Source organism: Cicer arietinum, chromosome 4 (genome assembly GCF_000331145.2).
Source record: "Cicer arietinum cultivar CDC Frontier isolate Library 1 chromosome 4, Cicar.CDCFrontier_v2.0, whole genome shotgun sequence".
Lineage (NCBI taxonomy): Eukaryota > Viridiplantae > Streptophyta > Magnoliopsida > Fabales > Fabaceae > Cicer > Cicer arietinum.
Window position 1 is genome coordinate 53,184,911 of NC_021163.2, and position 18,151 is coordinate 53,203,061.

Consider the following 18,151-nt stretch of genomic DNA (forward strand, 5'->3'; position numbering starts at 1 on the left):
TTTTTTTATCACAAAACAAATTTTCTTTAAAACACACTCAACACATAAACATTTTTTTAACGAAGAACTACGTAGCTTTGATTTCTCCATCGCACCGGGAGATACGTAGGAGCAAGATCACATTCTTGTCAAGCACATAAATAAAAATTTCTTTTTTTTCTTCCTTTATTCGTCAAGTACATATTTATTTCAAAAAATCATATTTTAAATATAGTAATAATTGTTATTCATATTTAATAATAAAGAAAAATAAATATACTTAAGTTAGCATTAATTTTGCACAATTAATTATAGGTAACCGTATTTTAACGGATGTCGTAGGGTGCTAGTACCTTCCCTACGCGTAATCGACTCCCGAACTCAAAATTTGGTTTCAAAGACCACATTTTTTTTTATTTTTACTATTTTAAGGGTTTCCCAATATTTTCCCTATTTTAAAATAAATTTTGGTGGCGACTCCATTGAATTCGAGAAACACTCGAAATTTTAGGCTGCGACAGAGCTTTAATTGATTCTATATAGTGACTTAATTTTTTTAGTATAGTGAATTAATTTTTTATAGTGTTGTTTGTTTTGGAAGACAATTGATAATATTTCGTAGAGTGACTTATAGTAAAGATTCGTAGTAACTCGAGTGATTAGTTTATTGTTTTATAATTTGTTATTCAAGTGCTGAATGTCGCCATCTACTAGTTGTTATAATATTGGAAGGACTCAATGTTATTGTTTTATAATTTGCTACTCAAGTGCTGAATTTTGTAATCTGCTAGTTGTTATAATATTGGAAGGACTCAATGATAGTGTTTATAATTTGCTATTCAAGTGCTTAATTTTGTAATCTACTAGTTGTTATAATATTGAAAGGATTAAATGATAGTGTTTTATAATTTGCTACTCAAGTGCTGAATTTTGTAATCCGCTAGTTATTATAATATTGGAATGACTCTATGTTGTTTTGGTAATCTAGGATATTGCTTTCTTAATATACTTATTTTACAGTGTTTTTTAATAAAAATAGAATAAGAATGCACCTATTACAGCGCCTTTTTGAAAAAGCGCTGTAAAACTAGAATAAAAATGCTCCTATTACAACGTTTTTTTTTGAAAAAACGCTGTAAAATGTGCATAAGAATGCACCTATTACAGCGTTTTTTTGAAAAAGCGTTGTAAAACTAGTACAACAAGCAGTGCGTTTTTAGAAGAGATTTACATTGTTTTTTTTATTTTAAAGAGCATTGTTGTATCTTTTTAAAGCGCTAGATACTACCACGCTTAATTTTTTGAAAAACGCTGTAAATGAGTTTAAAAAAGCGTTGTAAAATACTATTTTTCGTGTAGCGTAACTAAGATCAACTTTAACATAAAATTATTATTTATTAGAAGAAAAAAAAAAACATAAAATTATTATTATAGGGATTAAAAAGATTTGCATGCCTTTTTTTGTAGGGCTCTCATAATCTTGGAGGTTCCATATAAGTTTAACTAGATCAATTTAAATTTCAATCAACTAGAGAGTATGATGAGAATAATGTGTACGTTAGATAACATAGTGGTAGATTAATTGTTAATTCAAAGATGCACATGATTTTGCTGAAAATTCATATGAAATGTACGGAATGAAGTAACAAAATAACAAAGCAAAAAAATGTTATACTAAAGAACAATAGTACTAGATCAAACACCATAGTGGTGTTTCCTTTCAATTGAAACTTCAAACACAAATTTTTTCTCATCAATCAACTCTAATACACAAATATCTCCAAACTCCAATTTGTTACCTTCTTTAAATTGACTCCAGCCTGCATATAACCTACCACTTTTAGGATAATTACTCACTTTTACATTCCACGATTTTCCCTTCACTTTCAACTTCAAGAATTTTCCATGACAATCACTAAATGTCTTCAAAAACTCATTTGATAAATACTGAAAATTAATATCCAAAAAAAAAATCATTTAGACATGTAGTTTAAATTACATCTTTAATTATCTTTAAATTGACATAGAAACAGCATGTAAGGTAATTAATTTAATTAATCCTACCGGGTATGAGGAATTCACATAAACCTTGAATGTGTTCTGTTTCATCATAATAGCACCTTCCAAATCTACAAACAAAATCAAAAGGATAATATTATATAGTTTTTGTTTAATGATAAAGTAAAAGAAAGAATATATGTACACAATATAAAGAAGGTCCACAAATTATTTAGAAATTTTTAAATGGATTTAAAATTAAAAAATATTTATAATTGGATCCCTTAATAAAATTAAAAATAAAAAGTTACTAAATTTGCGAGCATTACCTGCGAGTCATTTAAAATTAAACTCTAAACTTAGAATTTTGTTGAAAATAATATCCAACATTTAATTAATCTGTGTCATATTATTTTTAATATCTAATTATTTAAAACTAAATTTAAAAAACCAAAGAATTTATCTTAAAAAATTCACGAAGGTAATAAATCATTTAAAATTTGTTCAACGATGTTTCACCAATAAAAAAATTAGTTCAAGTATCCCAATTATAAAGCTTTATTGTTCTAAAACTTGAAAAATTATAAATAACTTCAGAGAACACGTTTACTTTTAATATCTTTAGGTCTATTTACAGAAATTTTAAATAGTTAAGGAATCTTAAATATAACTAAATTTAAAGAACTTTAGAGAAGTTAGAAGAATACTCTCGAAATCTTTTATTTTGAGGTAACTCCAAGAAGTTCCTTTAATGGCTTTTCTTTTTGCAATATCATCATAAGAAGAGATCCCTAATGAATTGAAAAGTTAGAGAAAAATAAATTAATAACAAAACAATTTTTTTAAAAAAAAAAAACAAACAAATAATAAATATTAGAGAAAGAAACAAAGAAAAAATACCTTGCAACTTGTTAATAGTAATAGTGAATGAAGGTGGTTTGAGTTGAGTCATTTCAAATTTACATTTATCACCAACTTGCAAGTTATATTCCTTTGCAAATAACCTCCAACCTTTGGTCACAATAGATCTTCTATTTACACCATCAAAGTAGAAATTCACTTTCCAAGCCCTATCTTCACCAACCCTTATATTTCCACTCCCTTTGAACTCGTTCAAATATTTTCTTGAAAAGTCACTTGGTAACCCCTGTTTCAAATTAATCATATCCTATTGGAGGAGAAATATTTATTAAAGCAACAAATTAGTAAACATTTTTATTAATAGTAAACTTACCAATAAATGACCTTGGGCATAAGTTCTTGACATAGTTAGTTCAAAACTTGGATTCTCTCTCTCATTAACAGCTTCAACTGTTGGCCATCTTTTAGCTTTCTTAGTCATGCCTCCTCTGTTATTACCTAAATAATAATAATAATAATAATAATAATAATAATAATAATAATAATAATAATAATAATAGAAAATAGAAGAAGTGATTTTGGCATTGAAAAATTTATGTATGACTATTATTTAGATTTTTAAGAAAAATAAAAACTATTTTTTGGTACAGAAATAGAAACTATTTTGTATTTGGTTGTCACAACAAAAATCACTTTAGAGAAAACATTTTTTAAAATAAATTACAAAAAAAAGAAAAACTAATCTAAACAGATTCCCAATTTAAACCCTTTTTAGATTTTTTTTAGGATTCTCAACTATGTGATTTAAGATAAAAATAAAAAACTGTAACAGCCCTTAATATAGGAAAGAAAAAGAGAAAATGTACAAGAAATTAAAAAAAAAATTAGATGAACTCACCTGAAATTTTTTTATGGGTAGAATCAAAATCCACATTAACTTTTTTCTTGCCATTTTTTGTCCTTCGAGTTTGTGTGAGTGTTTCACTATCATCACTCCCTTCCTTAGCTTCACCAACTTCATCTACAGATTTTATATTGGAATAATCTATTTCTATATTATTGTCACCAAATATCTTAACCTTGAAATAGGGTCCTCCTAAGTACTTAAAAATTAAAAGATGTCCATATTTAAGACACTTTGCAAAATTTCCCCATTTGTTTTGAAACCAAATATCACCTTTGCGTTCCACCCAACATATTTCATGTTTAGTACCATTTGGTAGTGTAAGGAATAATGGGTTTGATACTTCTTTCCAATGTAACTTCACAAAAGATTTGGGAACCTTCTGCAACAAATCAAATAAACATTTTTTAATAAGCATATATAGTTGGATTGGAATTTATGAACATTTTAAAAGGAATACAAAGAAGAAAAAAAAAAGAGAAAATGACTATTTCTTTCAATTGTATATTATACGTTTATTTTTATTTAATAGAGGTTTTAGCAACATGCTTACAAGCTCTCCGTTATGCAATTCACCATTTTGCATTATCTTGAAGAACTCTCGAGAGAAATTAAATGACATAATTCAGATAGAAACTAGAAATTAGAAATTATGAGTAATAGATTAAGAAAGTAGTGGACTTTTAGGTTGGCTTTGGATGCTTATGGTGTGATTGGTATATATGATACTAATGGTAGAAATATGACAAAATATTCTGTGTGATTTAAAAATTAGGCATGAAATAAGATAAAATAGTGAGTAACATGAATTCTTGTCTCTTATTAAAAATCATACAATTTTTTGTCTTAAATAAAACTTATTAAAAATATTAAAATACTATTTTTATATTTTACTAAAAAAATTATTATCTCTTTACTATCTCATGTCTTTTTTTCCTATCTTCTCTCTCTCTCTTATATCTCTCTTTATTGTCTCATCTATCTCTTGGTGACTCTATCTTTCTATCTCTCTCCCTCTCTTATCTTTCTATCTCCCTCTCTCTTTATGCCTCTCTTTCACTCCTTACTCATATCTCTCTCCATCTCTTCTCTCTCCCTTTAATCAATTCATGTCTCTAACTCTCCCTCTTTTTATCTATGTCTCTCATTTTCCTCTATTTACACTTTTTCTCCTTTATTAATATTATATATTTAAATAAATGATATAAAATAATACTATTTTATCTATTACAAAGACGTGTCAAATTGTTTTTATCTTATGCATCCATCGTCAAATACAATAGAGTACAAAAATTCTTTTGTATAATTTTGTAGTGTCATATATTGTCACTATTTATTGTTTTGATAATCAAATGCACCGTAAATGAAAAGAGTACTTATATCTTTAATTATTATATCCTTAATAATAATTATAAATACCCTTACAGAAGGAAAAAAATGTGATGCTAAATATAAATCTTACCCAAATTACTAAATTTTATTTTTAGTACATATCATTTATGGTACTATTAATTTATCTTAAAAAATGGAAAGTAAACTAAACACATTCATAAATAAAAGATATTGTAAAAATGTTTATATTTTAAATTGACACATTAAAGTAATTAACTACTTTTTAATAAATATAAAAAAAAATTAAAATTAAAATTAAGAACATAGTAGTAGATGAGAGAGACCAAAAATAGTGAATCCTACACAAAATTCAATCTCCAAAAGTGCGAAGAAATTAGCCAGAGAGAAGTTGAATTTTGTTGACTTTCTGCATGTACTAAGTTAAGATTCTTTTGATTTAATTTATTCTTATTTATAATCCATTTGAAAAATAGACATAAAATTGTTGGAAATGATGATGCTTTAATGAAAATTTATTGAAAATAATGATGACATTTATGAGAGCTAGTGTTGTTGTGAATTGAAAAAAATTAAGAAGTCCCACATAAGAGGGATATCACACACTAGTAGGGTATATAAGGTGGAGGTATGGAACTTGGGGAGGGCCCCAAGGGGTACCCCAATTTTGTGAAGAAGGGAGAACACAAGCAAATTGATCACCACACGCGCGTCGCCGCTGTCCGTCCAGCCTGACCCGACCTTGGCTTTGGCTTTGGCTACGTGGTGTATTACAGTCTTCCTTCCTGAATTCTTTTCTGATGGAGCATTGACACACTATTAAAAGAGTCATGAGATACCTTAAAAGGACCATGAGTCTCAGATTACATTATCAAGATTTCTTGTCGTCTTTGAATGATATAGTGATGCTGATTGGAACACATTATCAGATGACCCCAAAGCAACCAATGACTATGTTTTTAGTATAGTTGGTGGTGTTGTATCATGGAAATCAAAGAAACAGACGGTATTGTATATGAGAGAAGCATGATTGCTGAAGCGATAAAAGGATGAGATAATAGAAACTCTTAATGAGATCTATACTCTATGTAGGGTATATAAGGTGAAAGTATGAAACTTGGGGAGGGCACCAAAGGGTACCTCAATTTTGTGAAGAAGGGAGAACACAAGCAAATTGACCACCACACACGCGCGCGCCGCCGCCGCCGTCCGCTCAGCCGGCCCGACCCGACCTTGGCTTTGGCTACGTGGTGTATTACAGTTTTCTTTCTTGAATTCGTTTCTATTGTTGCCCGGTCAAAACTCATACTCAAAACCCTAAGTTTGGAGCGAACGTTTTGGGTGGTCAGCAGCTTTGGAGCGCAAGTTTCGAAGGTCACATCTTGGAGCGCACGTTCTGATGGAGTATTGGCACGCTATTGAAAGGGTCATGAGATACCTTAAAAGGACCATGAGTCTCAGATTACACTATCAAAGATTTTCTGTCGTCCTTGAAGGATACAATGATGCTGATTGGAACACATTATCAGATGACTCCAAAGCAACCAGTGGCTACGTTTTTAGTATAGCCGGTGGTGTTGTATCATGGAAATCGAAGAAACAGACGATATTGTATATGAGAGAAACATGATTCCTGAAGCGATAAAAGGATGAGATAATAGAAACTCTTAATGAGATCTATACTCTATGTGGAGTGGAGTACCTAGCTACGGGAGTACTCTTGATAGAATCACCTATTTGAATGTGGAAGTGGGGGCCGCTACCTATGGAATTTCGAGGCATAATTCAGAACTCCTAGAGCGTTCACTATACTGGGATACACGTGCATGACCCTAAATGCACAAGCTTTTGACAATACACCAAATGAAAAGGTTGTGTGTGGGTTTGATGTCAGAGATTGAGTTCAAGACTACGAGTCACTCGTGTTGAATCGGAATCTTACTTGTTATGCAAAGGTTCAAGTCAAGAGACATCTTTGTTTATGCACGATCTTATAGAAGCGTTTCACGCTATTCAAAAACCTATTTTTTAAATTCAAGTGGGGGATTGTTGGAAATGATGATGATTTAATGGAAATTTATTGGAAATAATGATGACATTTATAAAAGCTAGTGTTGTTGTTAATTGAAAAAAAATTAAGAAGTCCCACACAGGAGGGATATCACACGCTAATAAGGTATATAAGGAGGGAGAACGCAAGCAAATTGACCACCACGCGTCGCCGTCGCCGTCAGGCCGGCTCGGCCCGGCCTTGGCTTTGGCTACATGGTGTATTATTATTTTTTAGCATGTGAAAATTAATAAATTATTTTAATTAACTGATTGCTTGCGTTTTATCTCTAATTGATACGTTAATTACGTAACTTCCCTCCACCGAGTCAACATTACATATCTGATCCAGTCTTCCTTCCTGAATTCGTGCGTCTGTTTTTTGCCCGACCAAAACCCTAATCTTTGGTCTCACGTTTCTATTGTTGGCCGATCAAAACCCTAAGTTTGGAGTGTACGTTTTGGGTGGTTAGCAGCTTTGAAGCGCAAGTTTCTGATGTCACATCTTGGAGCACACATTCTGATGGACCCCTGATTCTCTAAGATCCAGTTGCAGATTTCCTCGATAAATAGAGGGTTCTCATCAGTTGGAAAATCACACCAAAAGCTCTTTGTATCTAAGGTTTTTCTCACTTCTCCCCCTTCTTACTGTTTCTTCTATTTCTTTCGAGTGGTCCTAGTGCCATATTACGAGTGGTAGTCGTACGACTGCCATATTGAGGGTGTAATTCTAGAACGGATTTCTACAGTGCAGTAGAACTCTGATACAGAGTATTTAGGTTGTTTTATCCTAGGGACTTCGTGATAGTCTGTCTTGCACAATTTGGATTGTGCCTCGAAACGTTTTAAAGAGAGCGACCTAATCCGCGACTCAACCAAATAATATTTTTGGTGGCATAAATTATTTTTGAAATGTATTTTTTTTAAATTCAGAAAACAACATAAATAAGTAAAGAAGAACAAATTAAAGGGACTCACTCTATCCCAAGGGTCATAAACGTGGGACACTGGGGAGTGGATTAACTTTTTTTATGTTTAGTTAATTTGTTTAGGTTAGATAAAATTCTAAATAATTATTATTATAGAAGAATTACAAAAATACGAAGTTATCTAATTAACATTAAAATGAAAACCCAAATAAAATCAATATCAAGTCAACTAACTAAAATCTAAATTTGAATTAATCAATTAAATTAAACATATAAATTTTACAAACTAAATTAAATATTTTACCAAAATATATTTTTTTATTTTCTAGTTAATGATATTAACCTCTTCTCACTTTCTTTCAGATCAAACAATATTAATCAATTTTTTTTTCTTCGACCAACTCTTTCATCACATATACTATGTTGGTGGAATGACCTCTATCCTTAGGAAGTTGTACACAATATTATTAACCAGATTATCCAATTTCTTCCTAAGTGATGAACTTAATATTAAAACCAACTTGTTTAATATTAATTCCAATTTAACAATAATAGATTCAAAACTTATTCAAAACTGAGATTCAAGAACACATGTATTATCAAGATAAAGAGTATAGAGATAGAGAAGTGTGCACCATGGATTTTTATACTGGTTCAACTATCTATTCGATAGTCTACATCCAGTCCCGAAATCACTTACTGATTCCAGCCTTTACTAGAAATGATTTGAGTATGTTTACAGACTTTCCAGCACTTCAATGCCTATACATCTAACTCAACATCAATCTACAACAACAACCAATCTATCTTTAAGAACTAATCACCAAGCTCTAGCAAGATCAGATTGAGATCTCTTTTAGATGATCACACACACTCTAAAAGATGACCATCAGTTTCACAATACTGGATTTCCACTCTCTTTATTTTACAAAGATGGTTCTTTCAAAAAGACTAAAAACACTTGATTCAATCACAATGAATTCTCACACTAAGTATTTGCCAATAATGTTTGTGAGTTACAATAATTTTTCTCAAAGTGTATTTTTCGAAAAGCTAATTAAATTCTTTTAGTTCTTTCTATATGTTGTAAAAATTGTGATTGATTCAGTTTATATAGTTTCAGAAAAACTTCAGACAAATCGATTTCTCAATCGATTTTATTAATGCGTATTACCAGATCAATCGATTTCGCGTTTCTTATTTTTCTTGAAATAGATGAACTAATCGATTTGCTAATCGATTTTTTTTAATGCATATATCAGAAATTGATACTCAGTTCATATAAGAGTCGATTAAATAATCGATTATAATTGTTTTGTTCAAAATGCGAGATCAAACAATCGATTACTCGGTCGGTTCACTTTTATTAACATAATCGATTTGGCAATGAGCTAATTTCTCCCTGTAACTCAGACACTTAATCAAATCGATTTGCCAATCGACTGATTTGTCCCTGTAACTCAGACACTTAATCAAATCGATTGGCCAATCGACTGATTTGTCCCTGTAACTCAGGTATTTAATTAAAATTGATGTGCCAATCGATTATGCAATATGTTTCTGATAAATGATGAACTAATTTATTCATGCAATCGATTAACTAATTGATTAGTAGAAAGCTTGTAACTTAAGACAAGTATATCAATCGATTGTCCAATCGATTTCTTTTAATCATAGAACACATGTCTGATAAAAACATTTAAGTAATCGATTTGTTAATCGATTAACTCAGTGAAAACTTTGTTCTATGAATCAGAAAATCGATTAACCAATTGCTTTATTAACACACTTATTTTATGGTTTCAGTTTTAATTGGCAAATATTAGATGTGTGAAATCATAATGATGAATCTAACTAATAAACACTATGAACAATAGGCAAATTTACACATAATCTTCAAGCCTTGTATGATATGATCAATCTTTGCTTGATTGCTTGAGATCCAAGATTTGTCCAAGTGTAGTATTTGATTCTTTCCTAAAATGTATCTCAACCCAAACTATTAGATTAATCAGATAATGCATATACATTGTATGTTTGGAAGTTATATCAAAATCATAGTCAATGAGGCATATATCTTACATACTATATTTCTTACACTATTTCTCACACTCGTAAAATTTTCCATGTACGAAATTCAACTTTAAGATTGCCAAGAAGCAATAGTAGTCGAGTCCAAAATTCAACTTATTGTCAAATTTAAAAGCCGTAATTTGTATATGTAAAAAAGTTAAGGGAAATTAGGTTAGTAGTTATTTAAGTTTGGCCCAAATCTCGTATATTTTAAATATGATTTTAGTCATGCATACTATATATAAAATCTAATTTTTGGATTCATTTATGTTTTTGTCTGTGGATTGGACTATTAGGACCATGGATTTTGTTGTTTATCTCTCTTAAAATAATATACATCATGCAGTTCATTCATTCATCTAAGCCAAATTTTGTTGAGATACATTGTAGAATCTAATAAAGAGAAAAATAAAATAAGTGAAATATTTAACTACTTGAAATTAGTATAATTAAAAAAGTTGATTAAAATAAACACAAGTAAATTTAAAATAATGATTCTATTAGACAACCCATTTCTTAAATAACTTTCAAGTAAACTTAACAATATTCAAGAATATCGTCATAACTTAAAATTGAGACCCTCTTGCGTGTCTAAAAGGTAAAATCTTAAAAATTGTCCATCTTGAGTAAAAAAATATTCCATCACTAATAGAATTTGAATAAATTTTCTAGTGTCATTCTGAAATCACACATCACGATCATGTTTTTTCCGGTATGTATATATTTTCCATATTCTCATTCGTCATCATTTAGCTCCGTCCCATCAAACAAAAATAAAACCATTTGGTTCCATCAGAAGAAAATCATCATCATGAAGATATTGTATGCACCTTTTTGAATTAAAAAATATACACTAGCTATTCCACCACTATCTAGTCCACAATAGTAATTTTTATTTGTTACTATAATTTAGTATGAATATATATTTTTTGAAATAAAATATAAATAAAAATAGTATTTAAAAAATTAATGTATTATGATAATTTTTTATTATTTTAAAATTAATTAAATATAAGATTAGATACATTAACTTTTCAGTTCCATTTTTCTATTATTATTTTATGCAAATTATGTATTAAATGGAATATATTACAATCTCAACATGTGAAATCTAAAACTTGAACAAAAACGGGTGAAATATGTAATTCAAGTGATTTAAATTAATAGTTAAAGAATTAGAGAATGGGTGTATAGGTGTCTATAGTGAATTTTCCTTACCTAAATTGGGTCACACGAGTCCATCATAGAGTACAAGCCTTATTATAGTTTTAAAGAACCCAAAATGGCAAAACGAATGGACCAAACAACAACAAAAAAGTATAATGCCCAAACAAGATTCCCTTCACAATACTCAATGTTGTCATCACTATGCAAATTATCAAGATTAAATTTGACTTCTTTGACACTTTTAATATAAATGTAGAAGATTGGATTTTCTACATTATGCTTGTTGATTCTATTTCTTTCCTTCTTGTCTATAGTCTTCTTCATCTCCTTACATCATCGATCACTGACTACCATTAATAACCAATAACTTTCCAAACACTCCAAACACCATTCTTCCTCCCTTTCATTGTCAAAAGCCTACAAGGCTATAACCGTGTTAGTTTTATATACTTATATTATTTCATACAAATAAAAAAATATAAATCAATTATGGGATATTTTATTAGTGATTAAATTAAGTAATAAAGTTAATTAGATTTTTATTTAGATAATTGATTATTTAATTCATTGATATTAGATAAAAAATGAGTAGATTTTGATTGTCTTTTTGAAAATAATGAAAATCCTAATTAGTCTTCACCAGATTATGGTATATTGCATCTTCTCTTCATCTAAAGAGTGCCTAAGACGTTTAAAGTTGAAAAAAAAAATACAAATTTGTGGATATTCCTTATTTGTCTTTCACTTCATATCTAAAGCATAAGGAGGTCATGTTGATAAATAACCACAAACTAACAAATATTCGTCATCCATCTCTTAATTGTATTTCAAGATAAATGTATTTAGAAGTTAAATTTATATTTGATAAATTTACATGTCATAAATTCTAACGTATTCATCATTTTATATTTGTTCTTGATGTTTATACTATGTTTATTTAGCTATTAATTTATTTCCAAAACAAAAACTATTAAGTTTCACAATATAATAAATATATGTGAAAGTTTGCCTTGTTTGATTAATTAATAAATTAATTTCAACAATTTTATGTTTGTGTTAAATCAATATGAAATACGCAACTTTAAAAAACGGTTTCTTCAAGAGTATATGAAAGAAAAACAAAATAAAAAACGATTTCTTAAGGAGTATATAAAAGAAACACTGAAATATTAAATATGATCCGTTTATATGTGAAAATTATCATAGTTAAAAAAATAAAATAAAATTTATTTTACTTAATCTAATCGTTTTCACAATTGTTGTACTATACAACAAATGTAAATTCACCCACCTTAGAGCTTCTTAATCATAACAAGAGGGATATGTAAATTTGGATTATTCAAATATATATAATTCGTATAAAATTGATAATCTAAGTTATTCCAAATTCATGGATAAAACATTCGAAAGTATTCCAAATCCCAAACAAAAGGTAAATATTCTACTGCATACATGTTAATGCATAAGAATTGCATGTTCATGTAGAAAATAGTTTCTTGACAAAACAAAAAAGAAAAAAAAAAACATTAACTTGAAAGTAAATGGATCTTAGTCGCAATGTCTTCATATTTGAATTAATTTTGTCTTCATCTCTTCTTCAACGTAGGACTTTCATAATCTACAAATATATATATAACCAATATATAGTTAGAATAAAAATGAAAATATTTATTATAATTAATATATAATAAATTGGTTTAATACCTTGAAAGTGCTTAGAGCTAGGTAGATTAATCTTTGAGACGGACAAGATGAACTTTGAATAAAATATTTGTGGTATCAAGCAACTCAAATACACAAACATCACCCACTTTTAAATTATACTCCTCAACAATTGGTCCCCAACCTGAAGTTATGTTTGTTCTATGATTGGCATTATTGAACTTCAACTTCACATTCCAAATTTGTTGGTATAAACTGTATCAAATTAATTAATCATCGATTAAACAAACAGGAGAAGAGAAATTATTAAACATTTTGGTTATATGATATTTCAACCTCATTATTATATACTCTTATATTATTTGAGGAAAATTAAAAATAAAATAATTGTTGGATGTTAAAAAATTAAAAAAATGAAACTGTAAAAAGTGTGTTTTCATTAATTATAAAGCCTCCATGATTATACGAGGATCTAAATTTCTAAAAAGCATAAAATAAATTGTTACCACATTTTCGAGGTACGATGGATGCAATGGTCGAATGAAAGAGGGATTATCAAAACGAAAATTCATGGCTGTCCTTTGAGTCTCTTCTAGTGCTACAATCCTTCTTTTATTATCTTCAATATCATTCGAATAATTCTTACCTTTCAACGAACTTTCCCTATTAATTCCTGCAAAGTTAATCAAATAATTTCAGCATTTAATCATCAATAGAACAAATTTGTATTTCTTAGAATTAAATGTGATCCAGCTTTATTATATAAATTAAAACATCAATCTTAAAGCTGGATCATATTTAATATTCTTCAAGTGGTCATCAATATTCTGAATGTAATACTTTATAATATAAAGTAAATAATTAATGAAAAATTGAACACTATAATAAATGATTCAATAAAAATAATTTAAAAATAAAGAAAATTAACTCTCCTGTGACTTTAGAGTCTAAATTGAATGTTTCCTTTTCTAGGCTTTTCCTTTGAGATGGACCATAATTTGTTTTCATTCTTTTGTGAGGTTGAGGTGATAGAAATCTTGGCCTTTCACTCTCAACAGAAATCTCAGTATAATTATTATCATTTTCACACTTTTCAACATCTTCATGATTTTGGTTGTTCCTTTCACCATCATTTCTAGAGCTTGTTGTTATACTCCAATAATCTATTTCCAAAGCACTCTTATCAAATATCATAACTTGAAATTTAGACCCTCTATCAAATTTAAAAACTAAAAAATGTCCATGACTCATTGAATAGTGTTGTGCAAATTTTTCCCAACCATTTTGAAACCACACATCATTGTCACGTTTTATCCAATTTATTTCCCATTTATCATCATTTGGTAAAATGAGAGTTACTGGGTTTGATAATTCTTTCTCATATTTCTTCACAAAACTCCTTGGAAGCATCTGTCACACAAATAAATTAATAATTAGATTAACCTTTTTTTACAGAAAAAATTAAACTATTCCAATTAACCTACCATAGTAGATCTAGCCCACATTATATTATATTTATTAATATAATATATTTATTAAAAGACTCCAAATAGCTCAACATAAGCGATTACTATCTTATGTAAATTGCTAGTCATTTTTAATAAATAAGTAAAATTTAAAAAATATTGTGCAAAATATTAACTTTTTTAATATCCTCTTTTAAAAATACAAAATACAACATTTTGATGCATTTGCTTTTTTATAAGCAATTTTAATCAATTAATTATGTTATTATTGAATTATTATCCTTTTAATGTTATTTAATTATTTTCATTTTTATAATTTTAATCAATAATGCGAAAATACTAATCTAGGGTCGCACATGTTTTAATTAACTGTAAAAATTATAATTGTATCAGTAATAAATAACAACAATAGATGTAAGTCTGATAAAAATAAATTAAATATAATTTTTTTGGTGAGTATAAAAAAAATGAGTTTTTTTCAAATCTAAAAGAGAAAAGATATAAGTGTCGTTTAAAGATAATTTAGGAGCGATCAATGCAAATTTTGAAAACACGTTGAATAAAAAAAAGATGGTATTTTAGTATTTACTTTCAAAAATAAGATATTTAGTTTTTTATAAAAGGTGAACATTTAAGAAAAATCCAAAATATTGTTGTGTTAGATCACTCTATTGCTTCCCGTATTCTAAAAATTAAACAATATAAAAAGGGATAAAAAGACTATCAAATTATTTTTGACACCAAAAGGTAATGATCATAAATCATTACTAACATATAGGTAGGCAATTACGTACCTTATTTATTTAAAAATATATCTTGAGTTAACTACAATTAAAATCGCATTGATAATTTTTTAGATTAAAAATTATATTTTTATTTTATAGAATTGAAATTTTATAAATATAAAAAATATATTTAATATTAAAAAAATTGTGATATTAACAAAAATAAATAAATAAAATAAGAAAGTTTACCAGCTCGTTTGTTTGAAGAGTTGTCTCGACAATGACTTTGAAAAAACTGGACTTACGATCAACATTGATCTGAAGGGACATATTGTAATATGATGAAATGAAAATTGGAAAAGCTAAGTGTAATACCTAAGAGCAAAGATAATTTATAGATATGAAAAAAATAGTGGGTTAATTATTAGTATTTAATTATTTGTTATAAATATCATTTTTAAGTGCGCACGATAAATGCAACCCTTTCATCTGCTTATCGGTAATTGATATTTTAAGGCATTAACTTATTACCTTTACGTTTTCTTTTTTCAAATTCTAGACATTTATGCTTTCTTATACCGATGCTCATTCTGAACATCTTTTTCACTTTTGATTCTTCATTTTTGGAATTTTTAGATTTTTGTCTCTTTAATTGAACCTTATATTAAAAAAACAAGTTGATGTGTTATTTTTTTTTAATATGATTTGGCAATTATTATTTTATTTCCTTTATGTCATATCAGATTAATTTGAAAATAAAAAATATATATTAAAACATAAAACATATTTTATTATTTGTATTATATATGTTTATTATTTTTATTAAAAAAAATATGACTATAACTCATTAGAATCTAATTGAAAGAACCGGAACCCGAAACACAGTTGTAAATTTAGGAGAAGAATGCTACAAGGTCTTTCGGTCCTCAATTTCATCTGAACTATCCAGCCGATTTCCGTACCATCTGACAAAATGGACCGAAATTTGTATTTTCGAACCACACAATGACTAATGTTTGAAATCTGACCAGAAATCCCTAGGAATTTTTCTTCTCTCTCAAAGCAAACATCATCATCCTCGTCAAAGGTCCTTATATGTTCATTCTTCATCTTCGTCCTCATCACCATTAACGAACCGATCGAATTGTTTCATTCACAACGACAATGTCTTTATCTTCGAAGAAGAAATGGGTCGACAAAACTAGTGGGTTTCAAACCAAACAAACCCATACGCTTTAGGGTTTTAATCTCTTATTTTGTTGTGTGTTGTTATTCTGGTTATGTCGTCGTTCTAGTTTTATGAGGCTTAGGGTTTTGTTGATGTGCTTGTGTTCGTTGTTGTTCATTTTCTGTTTTTGTACTTTTGTGAGGTTTAGGGTTTAGGGTTTTGTTGTTCCTTTTTTTTTGTTATGGTTTTTGAAATCCACAAATTTGTTATTTGTACAGGCCATCAGAAAAACAAGTAGTCAAGTTACGCATATACATTGTGTTTTTTTTTTAGACTTTTCTTGCAAATTGTATGTTAGAGGTCAAACGGACGAAATGAACTAGGGTTGGGATGTTGATATCATATCTTATATGGGTATATCAAGAATGATTAAAGGTTTGGGGTATAGAGAATTAAAAATCTAGCATTATCATCATCCTAAACTAGCACTTAGGTCGTGGATTGAGGTCGTTGAATTGCAATGTAAATGTGATAAAATTTGCTAAAGATGTTAAGGAATATGAAGTTATTGAATTTTATGTTGCAAATTGATTGACGCCACTGGTAGTAGAGAATGCAAGATTAGTAAAATAAAAATGGATTGATATTAGTAAAATAAAAATGAGATTAGTAAAATTTAAATGGGTTGAGATTAGTAAAATAAAAATGGGTTGAGATTAGTAAAATAAAAATGAATTGATATTAGTAAAAAATAAAAATGAGTTGAGATTAGTAAAATAAAAATGGATTGATATTAGTAAAATAAAAATGAGATTAAGATTAGTAAAATAAAAAATGGGTTGAGTTTGAATATATTTTGGTTATTAACCCATAACCCAGGCCCAAACCAACTTAATAATCAAAAAGGGTCAAAACTGAAACTAAGAAACCCTAATTTCATTTGAGGAAAACGGCCAACTTGAGACACAAAGGAGGCGGCCAAGTTGCAAAGGAGGCGGCCAACATGAAGTTGCAAAGGAGGCGGCCAAACACGCGATTGGAACCATGATGCGAAAACGGAAACGATATGAGGGAACAACGACGGTGAGGACGATGACGGCAACCTCGGCGACGGTGAGGACGGTGACGGCAACCTCGGCGACGGTGAGGACGGTGACGGCAACCTCGGCGACGGTGAGGAAGGTGACGGCAACCTCAGCAATGGTGGCAGCACCGACAACGGCATCGTCCAAGGGGTGAGTTTTTTTCGTTTTTAATATTTTACTTTCAAAAACAAAACTTATTTTTATATTAGCTTACATTTATATGACAATAGAACTATGTAAAAGGAAGAAAATACCTTCTCTTCTTCTGGCTCATTTCCTTTTGCTACTGCTTTTGCTTTCTTCTTTTTTCTGTTTAAGTATTTTTTCTATTCGTGTTTGATTTCTCCTTCTTTGTATGTTTTTTTATCAGTGGTGTTCATCTCAGATTCCCCCTCCCCTTTGAAATTTTATAGGGTATATTTATAGAGTTTTTTATGTGTTCAGTTGCTTTCTTTGTCTGCCTTGGTCCTTCTCTATCAATTTCCTGTTTGATGTTTTGATTTCTTTGCTCATCATCTGCATTTTTTCTACACCTCTGATGCATTCATGGTTTTGACTTATTTTTTTTTTATATGTTCTGTTGCTGAGCTTTAATTTGTCCCTTAGTTTATTTTTTAAACTCAAAATTTTGTCTCTTTGTTCTGCACAAAGTGTACCAAGACTGACTTAAAAAAAAATGTTTTTATGTTTCTCTAATTAGTTACAAAGCAAAGGTCAATGACACTGCATCTGAAA

At 28.9% G+C, this 18,151-nt stretch overlaps 1 protein-coding gene and 1 long non-coding RNA gene across 2 annotated transcripts; both read right to left on the bottom strand.

The window, feature by feature from the left end:
• Window positions 1-1,557: 1,557 nt before the first annotated feature.
• On the bottom strand, window positions 1,558-4,805 carry LOC101508042 (B3 domain-containing transcription factor VRN1-like). Its single transcript, XM_004498176.4, has 7 exons — window positions 4,296-4,805; window positions 3,737-4,124; window positions 3,212-3,336; window positions 2,878-3,124; window positions 2,685-2,768; window positions 2,044-2,108; window positions 1,558-1,926 (listed from the first exon to the last, which is right to left on the bottom strand). Exons 1-7 carry the CDS (start codon window positions 4,362-4,364, stop codon window positions 1,675-1,677), a joined length of 1,230 nt encoding a protein of 409 aa, XP_004498233.1. The 5' UTR covers window positions 4,365-4,805; the 3' UTR covers window positions 1,558-1,674.
• A 7,826-nt stretch (window positions 4,806-12,631) lies between these two features.
• On the bottom strand, window positions 12,632-13,208 carry LOC113786355 (uncharacterized). Its single transcript, XR_003472633.2, has 2 exons — window positions 13,015-13,208; window positions 12,632-12,928 (listed from the first exon to the last, which is right to left on the bottom strand). It is a non-coding gene; the product is annotated as an uncharacterized lncRNA (long non-coding RNA).
• Between the last annotated feature and the right edge of the window lie 4,943 nt (window positions 13,209-18,151).